Source organism: Natator depressus, chromosome 4 (assembly GCF_965152275.1).
Source record: "Natator depressus isolate rNatDep1 chromosome 4, rNatDep2.hap1, whole genome shotgun sequence".
NCBI lineage: Eukaryota > Metazoa > Chordata > Testudines > Cheloniidae > Natator > Natator depressus.
Genome location: NC_134237.1, coordinates 95,730,121 through 95,749,840, shown reverse-complemented (window position 1 = coordinate 95,749,840; position 19,720 = coordinate 95,730,121). Strand labels below are relative to the sequence as shown.

Here is a 19,720-nt window from a genome sequence, read left to right as displayed (position 1 = left end):
ATTCAAGTGTTTAATTTCTCTCTCTCTCTCTCTCCTGTTGCTGTGAGAAATATCCACAGAGAAAAGCAAGGAAGACCCCAATCCTGTAAAGAAATCCAGATGGCCATAAGGTATTGCTGACATGGATCCCTTTGCACGATTAGGTCCAAACTGATTGTACATATGATGAAGCCTGAAAACGACTTCATACAAGGTGGTGTCAAACACACCAACTGAGGAAGCAGAGAAATTCCTCCTCCCTTCAATCTTTATTAGGCATAGGAATCTTAAGTACTACTTGTAAGGACGGGAGCATGTACTTTCAGCCATTACTTTGAATTTTTAAAATATCGATAATGTCCCTTAAAATATCGCTCTTCAGGGCTGGAACAAAAACAACAGCACTGTGCTAGGTCATGAGACCCTCAATGGAAAACTGACTATAAACAGAAATGAAACTGACCAGTCTAGGTTCATTGCCTAAACAAACAACATAAATCTTGAAAAGCCTGAACAGTCACTAAATTTGGTAAATAATTTTTATATGCGCTAAAATAAGTCACCCCCATTGCACCCCAGCGACTTGCACAGTCTGGCTGAATATTCAGAAATTTGGTTTGTAAAACAAGGGAAACTGATAATAATAATGCAAAAATTCAGGGAAGCAGTTCAGTTAAACCCTGGTACTGTGAAAAAAAATTGGCCACAGAAAGAAGGGAAGCCAAGACAGAGCATCTCAAGCGACAAGTGAGAATACTTTCCCCAGTTCAGGAAAAGGTGAAGGGACAAAGTTTGGCGGCACTAGGATGAGACCCATAGTTTTTGTTTGGATCTGGGCAATTAAATCCCACCCTGTGTCCCCAGCCTTTATCCTTGTATTTTCATCGTGAGCGCAGCAACCCGCCCAGGAGCATGGACCAGCACAACGAGGGCGGTCTCTTGCTCCCCTACTGAACCAGACCTGGCTGCGGAGAGCGGGGTCCTAACAACGTTTGACAATAAAATGGGGCCCGCTCCGCCGCCCGGGCAGGTGGCTCTGTCGGCGGCCCCAGCCCTGCCTGAGGCTGACTGGGTACCAGGTGCGCCCGGGCGCTTCCCTTGCTGCTGCAGAAGCATCCTCGCTCCGCGGGCAGAGCGCCCCCGCCAGCCCCAGCGCATAATGAGGCATGTGATTGCTGCTGTTTGCTGCTCCCGCTGCTGGGGGCGGGGGCGGCCGGGAGGAGGCGGGGGCCGCGGCCTGGGCATTTGCATGGGCTGGAGCAAAGCGGCTTGCTCAGGGACAGTCTGTTTTTATTTTTAGCCGGCCGCTCAGCTCGCCTGGCAGGGGGGCGGGGCGGGGCCGAGGCTGGCTCCCCGCGGGGCGGCAGGACGGGGACACCAGCAGCGAGGTTGCTGCCGGCGAGCGGCAGCCAGCTGGTGCTGCGAGCTGCTCCGAGGCAGGGAGCCGCGGCCTCTCGCTCGAGGATCTGCCCGCGGCTGGGGGGCGGTCACTCGGCTCTTCCGTGCGAGCCTCCTGCGGCGGAGGCACCGGCAAGGCTTTGCAAATGGCCAGTCCTGGGCGAGAGCTGGAGGAGGTTGCGGCGCTGCAGCAGCAAGCTGCCCGCCCTGAGCCAGCCTTCGGCGAGGCGCGGCGCTGGATCGAGGTAAGGAGCCCTCGCTCGTCGCCCGCTCAGCGGGCACCCGCTGAATGTCTCCTTTCCCCTGCGGGAAGCAGCTCGCTGCAAAAGAGGAAGGACCGGCCAGTTTTCCTCCCCTCAGCGATTGTGGGGTTTTAACTTTAACCACCCCCCCCCGCGCCCCCTTCTTCCCCCACAGAATAATGCTCCCCCCCCCGCCGTGTGCGATTTGCAGATGGATTGGGGAATTAACAAGGCACATGCCCCAAATCTCCGTTCCTCTTCGCTGCCCCGGGGCACGGCTTCAAAGGGAGGCTCGGTGCCATGGAGCAGGCGCTGGAAGAGATTGGAAGTGTTGCAGATTAACGGGCGCGCATTGTGTGGTTGTTTGGATGGTTGTGGTTTTTTTTTTTTTTTTTTTTTTTCCGTATGTGTGTTTTTAACTCCCCGCCCCTCTCCCTCCGGTTAATCTCTTAATCGCATTTGTTTCCTCGGGACCGAAAGGAGACGAGCGCTCGTAAACAAGAGCTTGATTGAGACGATGACACCACAATCGCCTCTCGTTTTGTGCGTTAGAAAGGTGGTGTGCTGTGCAAGCCATTCAGGTGTTGAACCATGCGGGCTTTCGCAATTATCTGTCTATGGCATCTTCTGAGCGCTGAAACGGGCTGGGGATTTGCAGTCTTTCTGATTTGGATCAGGTTTCTCTGTATAACTCATTCATCCCTTTGGAGAGGCATATGTTTCCTTGAGTAGCACTTCATGCACTACTGTGTATAGAGATCGGGCTAGTGGGAAAAGAGCTGCCGGTGCAAACCTTCAGCGTAATGAGGGGAAATGACTTGCAGAGTATAGGCTATCCTGATTGGTACGTGGTTGCAGATGAGGACGGTGGCTATGATGATCCATGGGAGTAACACTTTCATAGTGAGGTGGTCATTCTGGATTGACTGACCTACAGATTGTTGTGTGACTGATTGACCGTGCCTGTTGTTAACTAGGTCTGTAAGAATGCAAGAACTTTCCATAACACCACTACAGCTTCCTTCCTTGATAACTATGATTCCCTCTTTAACTGTGAGTTCCTCTTGCTCTACTGACGGGGTGAAAACACTTTATTTAGTCACTGTTCTCTCATGTTTATAATACGTAAAGATATTGTATATCCAGACTGTCATGAAATTTGATAGTGCATCCAGCATGGAAAGATAGAGCTCTTTACATAGGTGTTTATTTACTCACCAATACAGAGCACTCAAGCAAATTGTTGTGGAATCATGGTTTATACCACTGTTTCCTTGAGCTGCAGGTTCCTAAATTTAAATTGAAACCCTGAGTAGGTCTCTGCAGTTTCTATTTTAACAAAGTGTTTAGGAAAAATAATACTTCTAAATTTGTTCTGAGACTGTTAAAAGCTAGATTTAATTTCTGAGGGATACTTCTGACAGTATAGTTAGTTCAATGATATATGAAGAATAATAGTTCTTGTTCTGATATTAAATAAAAGGGTAACATTGAGCCAGAGATGAGTAAAACTGCACTGATGAGGAATTGGTGGCAATTGTGTGTGTCTGTGTTCCTCCCAGGCCACCCCCCCCCCAAAAAAAATAGAAGAGGTCCAGAAACAGGAAATGAAAATGATGAGAACATGGAAAGGCTCCTCTGTTTAGGAGAAGATGAAAAGATAGGGACTAGTATCTTTAAAGAAGAGTCAAATAAATTAAAGGGAACATGACAGGTATACTAAAATATTGACTAGTATGGAGAAGGTAAGTAAAGTGTTTCTATTTATCCCTCCTTACTATGCAGGACCAGAAAACATAAAAGTATTGCCTTTGAATTTCATTGTAAAGCTGAGAGAAAATAGTACTTTTTTTTTTTTTGATACAGTGCATAGTTACTTTGTGACTGAGTTCCACTGGGTTATGATTGAAACTAAGAGTTGGGTGGGATTCAAAAGGATTAGACATATGTGTAGTGAGACATCTATAGTTCCATTATATGATGATATATGGAGGTTAAATCCTGCTGCTTTAGAGAGTAAACCAAAAACTGCCTGAGGTTTGGAAGAAACTTTCCCAGGAGCAGTTTATTCCACAGTTCACCGGGATAGGGATTCTTCTGTCTTCCTCTCTGCATCTGTTCTGGACTAGATGGACCAACCAGTGTTCTGAACAAGGAAGGCAAATTCTTCCTTCCTGAAAGTCTTTTTGTTTCCATCCCAATGGCATGGGGATGTATCTATCTAGGTTTCTATATTTGCATCCATGTGTATGTAGCACCTTCTATACAGCATTGTCGGTATGCTCTTTCTCTCTTCTTAACCATTTGGTGTGGAGAATTTGGCATTGTGCGCTGTGCAGTCTCATTGCTGATGACAAATGTGAAGTGCATTATTATGACTTAATGTGAATATGAAACTGCTGCAATAGCCACTGTTCCTTTCAACAGGAAATATTTCAGGAACATAGAAATTACCATATTTGATTACACCAGTGGTCCCTTGAGTCCATTATCCTGTCTCTGACATTGGCAAACTGTCTTCCTAGTGATTCAGTGGAAGGTCCAAGAAACCACATATTTGGCAGATATGGGTTAATCTGCCCTCCACATCAGGTCTCTTCTTAATCCGCAACAGATTGGTTTAAACCTGGAAGCAGGAAGTCTAATATCTCTTCCAAAACTGTTGTCAGCTTTGACTGTTCTAACTGGACTGTTTGGTGCAAAGCAAGGCCCTACACTCAACTTGATGGTGCGTGTTTTTTTGTAACACAATAACGTTTGAATGCCACATCCAATCAATTCTAAAATTTCAGGGAAGGTTCTAGGCATCAATGAGAAGAATACTATATTTTTAGATGAAAATAAGAAAACCAGAAGGGGGCAATGGAGGACACACAAGCCCCTGGCATCTAGTTAGCAGATCCAGCAGTGTCATCCAGATCTCTAATTATCTACAGATCAAAGAACCAGTAGATAGCAGCCTTTAGCACCTTCCAGCATCATCCACTCCTCCTCTGCCCATCCTCCCACTACAATTTAAAATTGTGACATCCTGGATTAATCATAGCCTGGACAGAAAGAAAAGAAAAATAATAATGAGGGGCGATACAGAGGCCATGGTATGGGGAAGAAGGTCATGGGGTGTTTGCGGAGGGATGCAAGTAACCCCTTCTTAACATGCAGCCTTCTAGCTGTTAGGTGCAACTATTTAGCTCAACTGCTTTTATGGGCCTCATCACTAGGACCTGCGCACCTAACAATTGTTAATGTATTTCTCCCCACAACACCCTTGTGAAGTAAGGAAGTACTATTTGTCAGATGAGGGACTGAGACGGTAAGTGACTTTACCACATCTTATATGGCCTTGGACAAGTAGGGACTTGAACCCGGGTTTCCTGGTCTCTGGCTAGTGCCCTAACTACTGGACCATCCTTCTTTGTTTAAAGCATGTTTGAATCTTGCTAGTTTTTAGTCTCAGTGACCTCTTCTGGCTATGAGTTCCACAGTTTAACTTGGTGTATGAAAGGTTTTTCAAGGGAGGTAGAGTTGATGTGACTCGTAGTACTGAAGATGGTATATTGAAATGCTATTGATTTTTTTCTGATTAGATCATAAATCTGCTTAATGTTTTAGGAAACCATAATTCCACCTTGCGCCATGTATTTAGTTTCATATAAATATAAACAATACTCATCTTTTGTGTAATAGTAACCCAGTATTTTAGTTTTGCTTGACATTCACTGTTTAGATTTAAGCACCTCATTAATAACAAAATGGACTATATTGATAGCACTGACAAGACTTAAAACAAGTGATGTTTCTGTATGGTAGGACTTTTTTTTCTTTTGGTGTAGTCTGCATTATTAAAGGTGCAGTATCCCATTTCAATTAATGCATCTCAATGTCACTGAAAGAATAGATCAGCCTTGCACAGTATAATGGGTAACTAGAGCAAAACAACAAATCTCATTTAGTCCAGTAGCTTGTAATTTTGAAATGTCAGTGCTCTCTGATATGCTGATTTTTCTCAAATTAGAATAACAGTTTGAAAGAACATCTGTAAAAGCAGTTATTCACACCACAACAATTCATATGAGGATAATACAGCAGTAAAGTTACACTTAATGCTGGAGTAACTCCTGGGGTATTGTTCTCTCATAATTGTACCTCTTAGGCTTCCCTCATTATGCTGTATATTCACTGTCGGGACTTTGTTCAACTAGGGATGGCTTTCCCATAGACTTGTACTACTTAGAAAATTTGCCAGCTGATAAGAATGCTTCCTTAATGGCTACTTGGTAATAATAAACAAGTCCTTTTTTCTCTCTCCTCCGTACTCTGAATTTGCTGTCCCTGGAGGTGTGCACACTGCACAGGCTAAAAAAACCCCAAACTCTTAATAAAGATCCCCCCACTCCCCATTTAAAAAAAAAAATAAAATAAAAAAATCAATGTTCCCTCTAGAGATGGCTCTTGTTAGGGAGAAATTTCCCAGACTAGTGGCTTGTCGGGTTACTGGGCAAACCAGCTGACTTTTTAAGGCCATGTCTCTATGTACAGCACTGTAGCAGCCCAGCTGCAGCGTGTGTGGTGAAGATGGTTTATGCCAACAGGGAGCACTTTCCCGCTGTCATTAAAAACAAACAAACAAACCCATTTCCGCAAACAGCAGAAGCTGTTAGTGGGAGAAGCTGTGCACATGAGTACTTATGTCGGTGTTAATATGTTGCTCCGGGGGATGGACTATTCATACCCCAAGCAACATAAGTGTTGCCAACATAGGCTGTAGTATAGATCAGTGGCTCTCAATCTTTACAGACTCCAACCTTTCAGGAGTCTGATTTCTTGTGTACCCCAAGGTTCACTTCACTTAAAAACTACTTGCTTACACAATCACATAAAAAGACAATAGTGTCTCAGCCACACTGTTACTGAAAAATTGCATCCTTTCTCATTTTTACCATCTCATTATAATATAAATCAATTGGAATATAAATATTGTACTTATATTTCAGTGTATAGTGTATATACAGCGGTATAAAAAAGTCATTGTCTGACATTTTGTTTTCTACTGACTTCACTGGTGCTTTTTATGTAGCCTTTTGTAAAACTAGGCAAATATCTAGATGAGTTGATGGACCCCAGAAGACTTGTGTACCCCCAGGGATACACATACCCCTAGTTGAGAACCACTGGTGTAGACATAGCTTGTGACTTCTGCCTTAAGGTGGCATAAGTTTTAAGTTCATAGTGGAAATAAAGTTTTTGAAGGGATGGGAGGCAGGGGAGTGGAGCAGGGGAAGAATCAAACACTTACCTGGTGATATAGTTCATCTTATTCTGGGATTAAGATGAAACTCCGTCTTTGAATCCTTAAAAGGGTGTGGCATGAAAAAGCTTGCAAGAAAACCCGATGAACTTACTCCTGGGGGGAGGCTGCTCTACTGCGCATGCATGAAAGTTATGTGCTGCGCAGAATTTTTTTTTTCTGAGCAGAAAATAACTTTTGCCAAGATGTGCTGCAGCAGTTATGAATTTTGTCCACCAGTGGCTACTGTGGAGCCAGAACAGAGAGCAGCCACTCTGCAGATAGGGAAAAGAAGAGGCTGCCTTCCTCACAGTGCCTTGCCCATAGGACCAGGTCAGGAGGCATGGGATATGGTGGGACAGACCGAGTGGAGCATGTGGGGCTGTCCAGGGGCGGGGTGTGTGTGTGTATGTATGTCACAGACTAGAGTTCAGAAGGGCTAGTAGCGGGGACCGACCGGTCAGGTGCTGAATGGGAGTAGGCGTGCAGGGACACATTGGGGCGGGGATGGCTGAGTGGGGGTGCTGGGACACAATGAGGACGGGTGAGGATGAGGACTGAGTGGGGGTTCAGGGCCACATGGTGATGGGAGAGGAGAGGTGCATGAACACAAGGGGATGTGTGAGGGGTAGGGCTGAGTGGGGCACAGGGCCACATGGGGATGGGGGTTTAGGGACACATGGGGACAGGGGGAAGAGGGGTGACTGAATGGGAGAGGCTAGGGGCTAGCCAGGGTCTGCATGGGGAAGGCTCCCTAACAGTCCCTCCCCCCCACCTATAAAAATCCCAACTGTTCCATACTTCTCCCACCTACCCACAACAACCCCTTAAGTTCACACCCAGGCTCCTTCCCAGCAATTACTTCCCTGTCCCTCAGCTCCTCTGTTACCCCTGACTCCCCCAAGCCTTTGCATGGCTTCTCAGGGGTGTGGGAAATACATTTCTGTGTTGTAGTTTAAATGAATTATTACTCAAAGTTCAGGAATAATATGCCTGGTAAGAAATCTATTGGTCAAAAAAAAAAAATCCTGAATCTTTTTTGTTGTCTGTGTTGTCACAGACATACTTGCTGACAGGTATTTTGAAATAAATTACCAAAATAATTGAAACTGGTGTGAATACATTGTTGTTTTGGCAAATAAAATATGCAGAACTTTAAAATATTTGGTGCTGCATTCCCCCAGTATCAAGTGTCTTGTATTTGGGTGTCTGAAAGTGAAACCTCTTTATGGGGGAATATCTCTGGCTCCCAATATATGGCTGGTGCTCTGAGGCTTAAGGTCTCCACTGCAAAAGCATAATTTTAAGAGGTGAGGGGTGGAATTCATTGACACAATCTTGACTACTGAGTTAAGGAATCTCAACTGGAAAATCTATTCGAGTAGCTAGTGATCTGAAGTGCAGTGAAAAGCATTCAGGTTTAGTATAAACAACTAGCTTAAACACACTCGTCACCTTCAAAACCCACTTGTGATATGTGCTTTAAGAGAGTGCTCTAATCTTAGTTGAGAGGCACTTGAGGTAGTTTATGCTTGTTTATATATAAACACGCATCAAATGATTTGGACCCATTGAGTTGAGCACATAGCTAGATTGTCGTTATTTCTATTACCCTTTTTTTCCTTGCTGTTTGTTTAAACTCCCCTGTCACTTGAAGTGGTTTGTGTGAGAGCCTTGTGGCAGGAACTTTATCTACGTATGTATTAGTACAGCTCCTAGCGCAGAGTGCCCCAGTGCAGTTTGGGTCCTTTAGGCACTAACGCAATATAACTAATTCTCCCCCTCCTTTTTTTTAATTTTTTTTATGCCAAGTAGGAGCCAGAGCTGAAAAAGCTTTCTTGATGCAGGTAGTTCTTGTGAAGGCAATACAGCTATCCTTGGAAGCATGTGAGTAAAGTGATTCAGATGCAGAGGTTTGTACAGTATCCTACTCTAAATAATTACATTATTATCCAACTGTCGAATCAAAATTGGTTAACTAGTGAAATTAACTTATGGCTTTGAATGGAGCAGTGGCTTACCTAACTTGTGCTTATCTAGCAGTAGTTGTAATTGAAGCTTTCTCTCCCTATTAGAAGAAATTAATATGAATTTGTAGTAAAATCTGCTGAGGATAGACTTACTGGAAAGAACATATGTTCTTACATAGTCCCATTTTAAGTCTGCTGGTCCACTGGTATTGCTGTTCTGCATGAGGAGTACCACAGGCTTTTAAGGCACGAGACCAGCTGGTGATGAGAACTCTCAGGCTGATAGAGACTGGATATGATACAAGATTTATGCGTTTAGGGTCCAATTCAAAGCTCATTGAAGACCATGGAAAGACTCTCGCTGACTTCAGTGGGCTCTGGATCAGGCCCTTTGTTGTTTTTAGGAAGATGTTGATCATACAGTGGATCCATAACATAGCCTGGAGAATGAATCTTTGGACGAGACTGAGGTCCATGGCTCGTTTCTGTTCTTAAATGGGCATATATCCAGAAGGAGGCCACTGACTTCACAAGGGTTACTCCAGACTTGTATTGATTTAAATGAGGGCAGAATTTCACTCTTTCTGCTCCAGACAGAGTTGGTTACCGCAGATAAGGTGGATAGAATACATCAAACGATTAATTCTGACTAACCCTCTTTGTTCAGGCTGTCACCTTCCAGCGTGTTTTTTCCTTTCCCAGTTGCTTAGCAAACAACCTCCTTTCCTTTATATATGGGCCCAATTCCCTTATGAGATCACACTACTAAGCCATGTCACAAGTGGCCCTTGGCATGAGGTTGTGGGGGCGAATGGTCAGAACAACAATGTACTTGATAATGTTAAAGGGTGAATGTCAGTCGTGCAGGACTAAACTGTGCAATGTCTTACAACTGTATTAATTTGGAGGAGGGGAAGGAAATGTCCTTTCAGAACTTATTTTTAAATTCTCTGCTTCATCAAGAGACTACAAATAAAAAAAAATATATAGCCACTCTTGCTGGACCCTGCAATATTGTTCTGCTGCTATCCAGTCAGTAGAGAGGACCAGCTTAATAACAAAACCAGTTAACCCTATTCCAATAAGCCCGCTGATGTTAATGGTGTAATATTTTTGAGGAATAAGTAAGTGATTTGGTTGGTCCTCAGGAAATAAGGTGCAATGTTGACCAAATAGGGAGAAAGGAAAAAGCTGGAGAGAGCTGTTTTATTTTCAGTCTTCTAACACTAGACGAGTATTCTGTTGGATAAAAACTAGGTGATAAAACCTATGCATTTCTGTTTGGAAAAACCGGCCAACATGGAAACTGGTGTTATCCAGTTACCTGTGGATGGGCACTTCTGGGTTTGGGCTCTCTAATTATTCCAGATGAAGAAAATTGTAACAATACAATATCAGAATTAATAAATATTATCCCTCCTATGTTTAGCCAGGATCTTAGAGAGAAAAGCCCTTAGTATGTCCTAGGGATTAACAATGAACAGACATATTCAGCTGATTAAAAAAAGTTTTCTGTGGACCAAGATATTGTTCAGCTTGCAATAGGGTATTTAAGGACAACAGTTCCAATAATTTTTAGTTTTTTCTGTTTTAAAAAAAAAATATTCAAAAGGTCCTTCCTGTGAAGAAGTCTGGTGTCTTGCAGTACTATTCTGCTGTGTGGCTTCTGTAATGCAGATCAAAGTCCTCAGTGACAGGTCCCTGCACAATTCAATCCTTAAGACTCTAGCAGTCTTCTTTTATGTAGTTGCAGTTTGTATGCCCTTGAAGGGGGGCAGGTGAAAGTCACTTAACATTGTCTCTGACGCTACAGGAGTGCTTTAGAAGCTGTAGATCAGGACCCCATTGTGCTAGGCGCTGTATAAGCACAGAACTCCTTCCTCTTACGGCTTTGCTCAACTATGGCCTTTTATAACAGGTCATGTTGTTCTTCTAGAAAGACTTCTTAAGGCAATACAAAACATGTTACGTTGCTGCCAAATTAACTATTTTTACTAGATAACTTGTGCTATTTTGGTTATAGAAAGCTTCACATTTTCTTTACCTTAGATATCATTGGTTGCCTTGGTTCTGAGACCTCAATCTTACTGAAGTCATTATGTACCCCAGCTGGCCAACATGGAATTGAAATTCTTCTTAATGCCTTTATAGGAAAGGCACTTGGTATGAAGTGCAAGTTTAACCGATGAGAACTCAAAAATGTTGAGTCCTTCTAAAATAGTCTTGTGCTCATGTTAATATTTGATTAGAACATTCCTCTAGCATTAGAATGCATGTCAGCCAGTCTCAGCAGAATAACTTGCATAATATTGTTAAATAGCTTTTTAAAGAATTGCTAATAATTTGGTATTATGGATGTCCACTTGATATAGTTAAGGCTGCAACTAAACTCTGTGATGTGGAAAAATCCATTTTATAATCAAATCAGCAAAAAGCCGAGTCGATTTCAACATTGGTAGGTTTGGTGGGAGAGGGTGGGGGAAGTATTTCAGTTTTGAAGAGGGTCCTGCATTATAACATGAACTTTTTAAATTAAAAAAAAAAAAAAAAAAAAAAAAGGAACAGGGAGAAGAACCTACTTTGCTGGCCTCCCCTGACTGACTTAATTTAAAATCATATTTGACAAGTTAAAATTGTGAACAATCACATTGCTATGGCTTGTTGGCTCCAGAGGATTGTTGATTCATTGGGAGCTCCCAAGGCCAGGGAGCAGCAGAAAGTAGATAAGGAGAGGAGGGTTCTTCAATCCTCACATCTCCTGTATGGAGCCAAGGGAGCAAGACTGAGTGGGAGGGAAATGCCCTCCATAATGCTACATCTCCTTCCTCCTGAACTTTCTGCTCTCACCCCTTCCCTTCTTCCCTCAAACCTTTTGAGGCGCCTAAGGGGGAAAAAAGGCCAGCTTCTGCAGGCCTTGCTAGATCTGCAATGGGAGGGGCTGGAGAGAGCATGGCTTTGTAAAGGGGGCTTTCGTCTCTCTACATGGCCCTTCTGAGATCTGCAGAAGAGGGAAACCTTGCAGAAAGCCCCAGGTGGCTTCCTGGTACCTTCCTGTCAGTTCTAGAAGACTCATTGGGACCACTCTCTGCCTCCTTGGCCTGTTGGGGTCAGGGCTGAGGAGGCTACCGGTTAGTGTCTCCTAAGTCTGGTGGATTTGTGAGCCTCTCAAAGAGCTAAGGCCTAGGGGTGGGCTGATAAAGTTTGCAGGATGCACTGCCTGTTGGACTGGAAAAGTTTTCTCAGGCTGGGGTTGTGGGTGAATGGGTGATGGAATCTTTATGCCCTGGTACTCCATGCAGGAGATAGCAGGAGTGACACAGGGGTTCTTCAGTCACCATGCCTCCTCCCCCCGCCATGTGGGGTAGGAACAAGAGAAGGAAGGCTTTTTATTTATTTATTTTTTTTTTATTTATTTTGCTGACTCCTGCCAGCTACATTCCTTCCCTTCCTGTGGCTGTTAAAAAGCCAACAGGAAGACAGCTGGACTTCTGTGTACCTCCTGTGTTCTTTAGAAGGGGATCCCTGATCCTGAGGAAGTAGAGAAACTTTCAAGAGTGGGGTTCCCTTTTTATGGGCTTTAGTGGGTTTTAGTTTTACCAAGCTAAAGTGCCCCCGAAAATCATGTCAGACTCCCCGAAAATCATGTCAGACTCCCCGAAAATCATGATTGGCTTAAAAATTAACTTGTTTAAATTTGGGTTTTTTACTTTCTGGCTTCTGATCCTTTAAGGTGCATTTGAGTGATGTTTGAAGCTTTTTCTCTCTAACCATAAGGGCTAGAAACGTGCTTTACAATAATAAATAGAAGGTGAGGTTTCTCAACTAATAACAAGATTCCGGGAGCTGGGGCTTCAAGCTGGGTTCATGATTTTAGAGCAAGTCTCGCATTTTGGTGTAACACTAGAGTTTACAGCATCAGGACTTTAGTACAAAGGATCACGGTGGAGTATAGGTGGCAGGGAACTTCGCCAGCAGGCTAAAGGGGCCTTTGCTTCCTTTGGCCTCCTAAAAGTCTCCTGGATTGAGACTTTCCTCTTGGGGACCTGCTAGGGTCTGGAAAGGAGCCCTTGTCCTCCAGTAAACCTTAGCCTTTCAAGAATGCTAGAGGTTAACTTCCCCCCGCCCCAATTTATTGGACATTAAGATCTCACTTCCACAACAAGCCACAGACTCTTGCCTGCATGACCACAGCCTTTTAATTCATTCTCTCTCTCTCTCAGTAGAGACAACAGAAGCAAAACCTCCTACTGTGTAATACGATGCTGATATTCATAAGTGTAACAATCGTACACAAGTGTGAGCAGAATGGTTTCAAGACTACAATAGAAATGGGGCCGTGATTATATTTACTTCCGAGGGCACTGAATTCAGAAATCCACAGGACTAGGTATACAACCTGCCATAAGCCAGGATCTGGAGAAGCCCGGCCTCTCTGGGTGGGGAGCTGAGAACAGGCATGCTTGGAGCATACATGAAGAACACACTGGTGAGACTGGGGTGAGGAGCTGAGAATGGGTATGCTAGCTACAAATCAGTAACTCTCTAGCACTGGGAAGGAGAGATGGGAACACCCATTTCCAGGAATGAGATGTAACTGCTCTATAGCTATTGTTTCAGGTGCTATTGGTCCCCACTGGGTATTCTGTTTCATTTGAGTACATCTCATTGAGATGAATGGTCCCCTTAACACCTCTCTGAGCCTGCCATGGTGCTGATGGATATGTAGAGCTCCTTCTCTCCTTTCCATTCTTTCTCCTTCTAACTTCATACAATAATATAGTGGAGTACCAGCTTTGCTCTAGCTAAGGTAGGGAAGTCCTTCCTGTTCCAACGGTGACTCTTCTACATCTGTATATGTACATGGATTGTCTTGAAATTTGCTATGCCTCGAGGGAGATTAGGATTAGTGACCCAGATGCGGGGTCGTCTGAGCAAGTGGTTCCCAAGATACAGTCCACCCACCCAGCGTTTCATTAAATCCACAGATTCTAGCAACTGTGAAGTTTGAAACCTACCCTGGACAGAAATCTGAGAATGAACTGTAAACATTTGGGAAGAATCTATCCCTGCCTCTGTTTTTTTTTTGTTTTTTTTTTTTTATTGGGGGTGTGGCAGGTGGAGCGGAGTTACTGAGAAATGTAATCTGAATACAGCAGAATATTCAAAAAGTGCAGAAACCATTTTTGGGGGGAAAGGCTTGATGTTTCTCCATTCTTCTCTCCTCTTTTTAAAATTCAGATAGTATTAAAATCAGCTACCATCAATAGCAAATAAGAGCTGATGCTTGCCTCCAATCAGCCCCTGGTTCCAGCCTCCATCGTGTGCTTGTTAAACTTACAAACAAGTACTTTTGTGCTTTCTCTCATGCTGCTCCTTATGCTTGGGAGGAGCTCCCTGTAAACATCTGTAAAGCTATCTCATTGTCCACCTTTAAAACACTTCTCAAACCATCTCTTTTGCCGTAGGCCTACAAAAAAGCTTGACCATGGTTAGGCTGCTGGGGTACTGAGACCCTTGTCGGTCATGCTGACCAGTATTATCTCATTGCTATATTACTCCCCTGTCTGTATCTATTTGTCTTTTTATACTTCGTGTAAGCTCTTTGGGGCAGGAACAGTTTTTTTCTGTGATTTTTTTCGTACAGCACCTTGAACAATGGGGTCCGGACCTAGGGCTCCCCGGTGCTACAGTAATACAAATAGTAAATAACATTTGTTCTAGCCTGCTTCCAAACACTCTTGAAACGTTAGGTAAATCCTGCTATTTCTCAAAGTGCATTTTTGGAGGGGGAGGGAAGAAGGGGAAGTGTAATTGGTTGACCCACTGCAGTGGTAATCCCAGAAGTTCAATCCTGAAATCCTTGATTTATGTTCAGTCATGTGAACAGTTTGATTCCTTTCAATGGGATGACTTGCATGGGTAAAGTTTTGCAAGATGTGGGTTCTTGAAACTTTCCTAAAGTCCAAGAGTGTGGCTGTTAATGTGAAAACTAAATATTCAGCCTCGCAAAATAAATACATGTATGTGACAGCAACAGTATTGTATGTTGTAATGTCCTCCCTCGTGCCACCAAAAGCCAGGGAGATAATCATTAGCGGACTTTGAAAACTGTGGTTTGGACATAGAATAAAAGTTTTGATTTTTTTGTTTTTTGAAGTGTTTGCCAGTGTGTTGATTCATGAAAGATATTAAAGAAAACAAGCTGCTTCTGTGGAAGACTGTAACAAGATGGGCAAAATATCAGGATGAATCAGTTGTAAAGGTGACTAACCTGATTAGGAAGGACAAAACTACATTTTTATGAAAACCTCCCCACAATATTTTAGCCTTTGGAAATCCTACAAGAAAACTTGTCATAAATCTTAAAAGTTCAGGCAGCTTAAAGACCCTTTATCTTAAAAAAATAATATCTTGGCTTTTAAAATAAAAAAGGCAAACCCATCTCTCTTAATCAGGAATCTGCGAGATTCAGCCTTGCTGTGAATTTTTCTTCTTTCCAGATACCCCCTTTTTTTTTTTTTTAAAACTCTGCACCCATTTCACTTTCCCTAAAGATACCATTCTGCACAGATGTAGTGTGCAGTTTCTTCCTGGGTGTTTAATTTTTGACAGTCAGCTTGCTTAAAAAATGCCCAACTTAAGTTAAAATCAATTTTGAAAGGACCCTTAATCTTGCAATTTTTTTTTTTTTTTTTTGCTGCCCACTGGAAGCACTAGGTCTAGGAATGTTCAAATCTCAACCTCAGAACTGTCCAGGCATGCAGGGCACTTCTAAAAGTGGAAGTACCGGCTGTTCCTCAGTGATTCCTGGCATTCAGAGTGTTCCAGATTGGCACATCGCAGCTGGGTAGCTCAGAAATCCCTGGTGAGGAGATGAATGTAGGGGGAGAAGAGTGTTAAAAATAAAACTGGTCAAGCTGTTTGAGTTAGTAGGAATGTCTACGCTACTATTTTAAGTGCAATCCCAAGTCTGTAGACCCAGGTTCTTAGACTTGCTACTGTGTGTGCGTTGCAATGTAGAAATACCCTAGTCACGAGTAGCTTTGCCAAGTAACTTCCCTTCCTCCCCACTCTGCTCCACCCCACACCCTTTCTTTTTTAACATGAGTATATCCCAGGCAACAGACCCCTATGTTTTTCAGATGTTCATTCGCTGGTGGTGGTCTTTTGTGATAAATTTGTAGTTGGATTAATTTATATCTCCACACTTGGAGAATGAAGTGCATTCAGCGCTTAAGACTTCTCAGAGAATGTTAAGTAAAAGCAGCTTTACTTTTTAAAAGTAAACAAATGCACAAGGCTGGGTTATTCTACTTTTGCCATTTTATAACTTCACACGTACGTGTGTGTGTGTTTTGTGAGAGTCGCTTCAGGGGGAAAATACATTTCTTCAATAACTTTATCGAAAATCTGAAATATTGAGGTCTTTCGCAGAGGACATAATTAAAATAAAAGGTCTAGTAGAGAACTTGTCTTCAAATGCTCTAGGGTTTTATCCATTTTTCATTCTCTATAGATTTTTCTGATCTCTTAGATATATTACCATTTGCTTAAAAAATGAAATGTTTATTTTTGGTTCTCAACCAATTTAAAACACAATCTTTCACCAAAATGTGGATTCAAGGCAGATTCTGTATTTGTTCTTCCAAAAAGCAATATGTGGTTAATTCCTTTTTTTGAACAAGTCTGACAGCCTGCAACATAACACACATTTTTTGGAAGAGAGCACATTGGATTTTTCTTTTATTCTAAGGATTATGTATTTTTAAAAAAGTGTTCCATCTTCCATCATAAGGACCCCTGAAATTAGCAGATCAGAGGCTTATGTCTAACTTCATGAAATCTATGTATAGGCTCAAATTATTTTAAAAGGTGGTTGTGTGGTGTGTGTTTTTTGTTTTGCTATCAGTGCTGGTATCTCCCAAGTAAGAAATAGCTAGGGTGACCAGATACCAAGTTAGAAAAATTGGGACAGGCAGTGGGGGGTAATAGGCACCTATATAAGAAAAAGCCCTGAATATCGGGACTGTCCCTATAAAATCGGGGTATCTGGTCACCCTAGAAATAGCACAGACAGGCTGTGCCTTTGTTAATTATTTTGGTAGAAATTGTCCTTCTGAACTGAAGGTATAGAGGAGGCCTCCTGAGCATCATTCTCTGCTCCTTTTCCTTGACCCAACAGAAGATCATGATTCATAGGTGTGGAGATGGCAGAAGGGGGGTGGGGGGAAGGGGAGAAGTAGGTGCGGCACAGAATGGCTACCTCCCACTGGAATTTCGTGCCTGAATTAGGCCCCAATCATCCAGCTGCATTTGTGCATTGCACCGATGCCTCTAGATTGATCCCCTTGGAGAAGTGGGAGCCTTAATGGCCTGCACTAACTGTTCTAGAGCAGTGGAGATTTTCTGGTAGCACAAGTCTTACAGGAGCTGCACTCTTTAGTGAGCAGGAAAGGAGCCAAAAGAGGATGTGAATGAACACCTGGGCTTTGGTTAGGTGTTGCAGAGGGGAGAGGAATGTGTGGGTTATTGGTGCCATCCTCTCTTCTTGGAGATCAGTATAGATCTTCTTCTCTTACCCTGTTTCCTCCCCTGGAATATTGTGTTCAGTTCTGGCAAAGCTATGTCAATAAGGGGAATGAGGTGGGGTTCAGAAATGAGCAACAGACACAGAGCTGTGGAGAGAGTTCCATACAAAGAGACTAAAAAGATCAGGACTGTGTTGTTCAGTGTGGAGATGCACCAAATAATGAATGGCATGGAGCAGCTCAATTGCATGCTCCTATTTTTCACTCATTCATACAAGCAAAAAGAAGGCCACAAAGTTAAAACTGAAACAAAAAGACTTTTTTAAATCAAGGCATAACTAGTTTATGCACTCATTGCTATTGGAAATCTATTGAGGCCAAAAATGGTAGGGTTCAAAAAGAATTAGACACTCACATGGGGACTGAGAACATCCTCAATGTCAGAGAGAGGGTTTTAAAAAAAAAAATCCTAAGAAACCCTGATGTTTCAAGGAATAAGACAACATTTCACTGATATTAGGAAGAAACTCCCCTGGGGGAGCCTGGAGAGTGGTGGTGGTTCAATATTTTGTTCACTATGTGTCTCTTACGCTTTTTCCTGAAGCATAGGATTCCGGTCCTTGCCGTGACAGTGGTACCAAGCTAGATGGAACACTGATCCAGTATGGCAATTCCTGTGTTCTTAACTACATTCATGGGAGTACCACTAAAATATTTCCGTAAATAGTTGCGTTTTAAACCGCATATTGGGCTGTTTACATATCCCTACCTTTTTAAAAGCTGTTTCTTGTAGTTTTAGAAGTCCAAATTTAGATTCTTGGAGGGGAATTTATAACTAATGAATCTTGGGTAGATTTTTACACTCTAAAATAGTTCTCCTTTTCATAATGTTTGAATGTGGTGTTACCTACCAGGTCCAAATGAGTGAGTACTTTTGGCAAGGAGGGATTCCTGGCTTTCTAAATACAAAGCACCTTTTTCTCTATCCTTGATGTGTCATATGTCCAACAACTGGTTCTAGGTCTATTTATTGCCTGGCCAGAGCTCTGGGCTACTGTAACTCTTTGTGTACAACATCTAGGGTTTTGTGTTCAGCAAGGTTACAGACTGGAACAGCCCTGAGATAAAGAATATTGATGCGTTAGTGGGTAGAGAGCAGATGAGGTGGTCAAAGATGTTTTGTTTGCTTGCCTGCTTGATGCATTTTAATCAGAATGATGTCACCTATGTATATTCTATATCTGTGTTTTGAACACTGAATGCATTTTGTAATTTATGGGAGTCTCCTTGTGGGCAGTTACCTTGAAGAGTGCGTGTGCATTTTGTTCTGCTTGATTTTTTTTTTTCCTGAAGTTTAAAATCCAGTTCCTCCTCCCCTGCCTCCACATCCCCATTTTGATATCTTCTTCTGCTCCCATATGCTTTCAGAATCCTTACTGTAAGAATGGCCCTAGATTCCTGCCTGTCTGCTCCCTCTGATGCTGTTTGGGGAACTGTCGGCTTTAGTGATGCGAGTCTTCGTGGTGTGGGTGTTCTGTATATTGCAGGAAACAGCATTTATTTAATAAAGTTCCAGAGCTCTCATCTCCTCTACTGCTCTTTGGAGCTCAACCAAAGGTGCGGGGGGAGTCTGGGCTCAAAGCAACCACTATATCCTAAACTTCTGATGAATGAACATTTAGTAGTATTCACCCTGCTCCGCCTCATTCCAAGCAGTTTCAAATCTGATGTGGAGAAATAAATAAGAACATAAGAATGGCCATACTGGCTCAGAACAATGGTCCATCTAGCAGAGTCTTCCAACAGGGGCTGATCTTGATGCTTCAGAGGGAATGAACAGAACAGGGCAACTATCAAGTGATCCATCCTCTGTCGTCTAGTCCCAGCTTCTGGAATTCAGAGGTTTAGGGACACCCAGAGCATGTGGTTGTGCTAATAGCCATTGATGGACCTTCCTCCATGAACTTACTTAATTCGTTTTCGAACCCAGTTATAGTTTTGGCCTTCACAACATCCCTTGGCAACAAGTTCCAGTAAGTTAACTGGGTATTGTATGAAGTAGTACGTACCCTTTTTTTTTTTTTTTTTTTTTTTTAAACCTGCGGCCTATTAATTCCCTTGGGTGACCCCAGGTTCTTGTGTTATGTGAAGGGGTAAATAACCTTTCCTTATTCACTTTCTCCACGCTATTCTTGACTTCTACCATAGCCCCTCTTAGTCATCTCTTTTCTAAGCAGTTTTTTTTCCTCTCCTCTTGTGGAAGCTCTTCCATACCCCTAAAGATTGTTGTTGCCCTTCTCTGTACTTTTTTTTTCA

At 42.8% G+C, this 19,720-nt stretch overlaps 1 protein-coding gene across 6 annotated transcripts in view; it reads left to right on the top strand.

Moving 5' to 3' along the window:
- The first annotated feature begins 1,385 nt into the window (after positions 1–1,385).
- Positions 1,386–19,720, top strand: part of LIMCH1 (LIM and calponin homology domains 1) — a 307,831-nt gene continuing 289,496 nt past the window's right edge. For 2 of the 6 annotated variants that reach the window (XM_074951500.1, XM_074951499.1), the window contains exon 1: positions 1,395–1,622. In XM_074951500.1, the coding sequence (XP_074807601.1) occupies positions 1,524–1,622 (99 nt within the window). In that variant the 5' untranslated portion in view covers positions 1,395–1,523. Of the gene's footprint in view, positions 1,623–19,720 lie in introns of all 6 variants that reach the window. The other 4 variants (XM_074951503.1, XM_074951501.1, XM_074951498.1 and 1 more) reach the window with 3 other exon arrangements.